We start from the raw sequence: 2,500 nt of genomic DNA, 5'->3' as shown, positions 1-2,500 counted from the left end.
GTCTGAGGTGATCAGTTCGCGTGATCGTTAGCCGGAGCTTTGAGTGAGCAGAGAGAAAAACTTGTGTGTTTTTGAATTTTTTTTAGAAAGCATCTCAAAGCAAGCACAGACGTTAGCGTAGCTTCAGGGTACAACAGCTAAACTATGTAAAACACGCCCAGACACACACACACACACACACACACACACACACACACACACACACACACACACACACACACACACACACACACACACACACACACACACACACACAGGATTTGTGCTCTGCCCCTGTCACTGGGGTAAAAACAGTAATCATGGACTGTTTTTAGCATTTAGCGTGCTCGCTAATCATTATATCATTATACAGGATTATTACATCATCACACACGACCATATACGGTCAATAATCAGTAAGAAAGAATTTTACTAAATCTGACATCCTCACAGATTAGCACCGAGACGAAGAGAGTCCTGACAACAACAACAAAGAGACAGTGACAGAATGAGACAATTAGAGAGTGAATGAATGAGACAGTGAGAGAGTGAGACAGTGAGAGAATGAGACAGTGAGAGAATGAGACAATTAGAGTGTGAATGAATGAGACAGTGAGACAGTAAGAAAATGAGACGGTGAGAGAGTAAATGAATGAGGCAGTGAGACAGTGAGACAGTAAGAAAATGAGACAGTGAGAGAGTGAATGAATGAGGCAGTGAGACAGTGAGACAGTGAGAGATTTAGAGAGTGAATGAATGAGACAGTGAAAGAGTGAGAGAATGAGATAGTGAGAGAATTAGACAGTGAGACAGTAAGAGAATGACAGTGAGACAGTGAGAGAATGAGACAGTTAGAGAATGAGACAGTAAGAGAATGAGACAGTGAGAGAATAAGACAGTGAAAGAATGAGACAGTGAGAGAATGAGACAGTGAGAGAATGAGACAGTGAGACAGAAAGAGAGTGAGACAGTGAGAGAATGAGACAGTGATAAAATGAGACAGTGAGAGAGTAAGACAGTGAGAGAATGAGACAGTGAGACAGAGAGAGAGTGTATGAGAGTGAGACAGTGAGAGAATAAGACAGTTAGACAGAAAGAGAATGAGATAATGAAAGATTGAGACAGTGAGAGAGTGAGACAGGGAGAGAGTGAGACAGTGAGAGAATGAGACAGTGAGACAAAGAGAGAGTGCGACAGTGAAAGAATAAGACAGTGAGACAGATAGAGAATGAGACAGTAAAAAAGAGACAGTGAGACAGAGAGAGAGTGAGACAGAAAGAGACTGAGACAGTGAGACAGTGAGAGAATGAGACAGTAAAAGAATAAGACAGAGAGAGTAAGACAGTAAGAGAATGAGACAGTGAGACATTAAGAGAATGAGACAGTGAGAGATGAGACAGTGAGAGAATGAGACAGTAAGACAGTGAGAGAATGAGAAAGTGAGACAGTGAAAGAATGAGACAGTGAGAAAATGAGATAGTGAGACAGAGAGACAGTGAAACAGTAAGAGAATGAGAGAGTAAGACAGTAAGAGAATGACAGTGAAAGAGTGAGACAGTGAGAGAATGAGACAGTGAGAAAATGAGACAGTGAGACAGAGAGACAGTGAAACAGTGAGAGAATGAGACAGTAAGACAGTAAGAGAATGACAGTGAAAGAGTGAGAGAGTGAGAGAATAAGACAGTAAAAGAATAATACAGTGAGAGAATGAGACAGTGAGACAGTGAGAGAATGAGACAGTAATAGAATGAGACAGTGAGAGAGTGAGAGAATGAGACAGTGAGACAGAGAGAGAGTGTGAGAGTGAGACAGTGAGAGAATGAGACAGTGAGAGAATGAGACAGTGATAGAATGAGACAGTGAGAGAGTGAGAAAGTGAGAGATTGAGTGAACGAGACAGTGAGACAGAGAGAGAGTGTGAGAGAGTAAGACAGTGGGTGAATGAGACAGTGAGACAGAAAGAGAGTGAGACAGTTAAAGAGTGAGACAGTGAGAGAATGAGACAGTGACACAGAGAGAGAGTGAGACAGTGAGAGAAGGAGACAGTGAGACAGAGAGAGAGTGAGACAGTGAAAGAATGAGACAGTGAGACAGAGAGAGTGTGATACAGTGAAACAGTGAGAGAATGAGACAGTGAGACAGAGAGAGAGTGAGACAGTGAGAGAAGGAGACAGTGAGACAGAGAGAGAGTGAGACAGTGAAAGAATGAGACAGTGAGACAGAGAGAGTGTGATACAGTGAAACAGTGAGAGAATGAGACAGTGAGAGAAGGAGACAGTGAGACAGAAAGACAGCTGTACCTCACTGAAGATGTGCTGCACGACGACGGCGAGAGCCTCTAGTTTGCGGTTGCTGTGGGTGAGGAGGGAGCGTAGTTGGAGGATTGAGCGATTCTTCTCCTCTTCATCAGGGTGTATGTGAGATGCTCGTGGTCCTCGGGAACCTCTGGTGCTCGGACACACTGTAGGAGACGAGGAGTTTAACATGTGCAGCATGGTCAACACACACACACACACACACA

At 43.4% G+C, this 2,500-nt stretch overlaps 1 protein-coding gene across 1 annotated transcript in view; it reads right to left on the bottom strand.

Moving 5' to 3' along the window:
* mtus1b (microtubule associated tumor suppressor 1b) overlaps positions 1–2,500 on the bottom strand; it is a 21,654-nt gene that overhangs the window by 6,116 nt on the left and 13,038 nt on the right. The window contains exon 4 of the mRNA XM_083533349.1: positions 2,280–2,487. Coding sequence (XP_083389475.1) covers positions 2,280–2,487 — 208 coding nt within the window. The remainder of the gene's footprint in view (positions 1–2,279; positions 2,488–2,500) is intronic.

The sequence above is a fragment of the Silurus aristotelis genome (genome assembly GCF_946808225.1).
Source record: "Silurus aristotelis genome assembly, chromosome: 27".
Classification (NCBI taxonomy): domain Eukaryota; kingdom Metazoa; phylum Chordata; class Actinopteri; order Siluriformes; family Siluridae; genus Silurus; species Silurus aristotelis.
The sequence above is the reverse complement of the archived record's forward strand: the minus strand, read 5'-3'. Positions and strand labels throughout refer to the sequence as shown.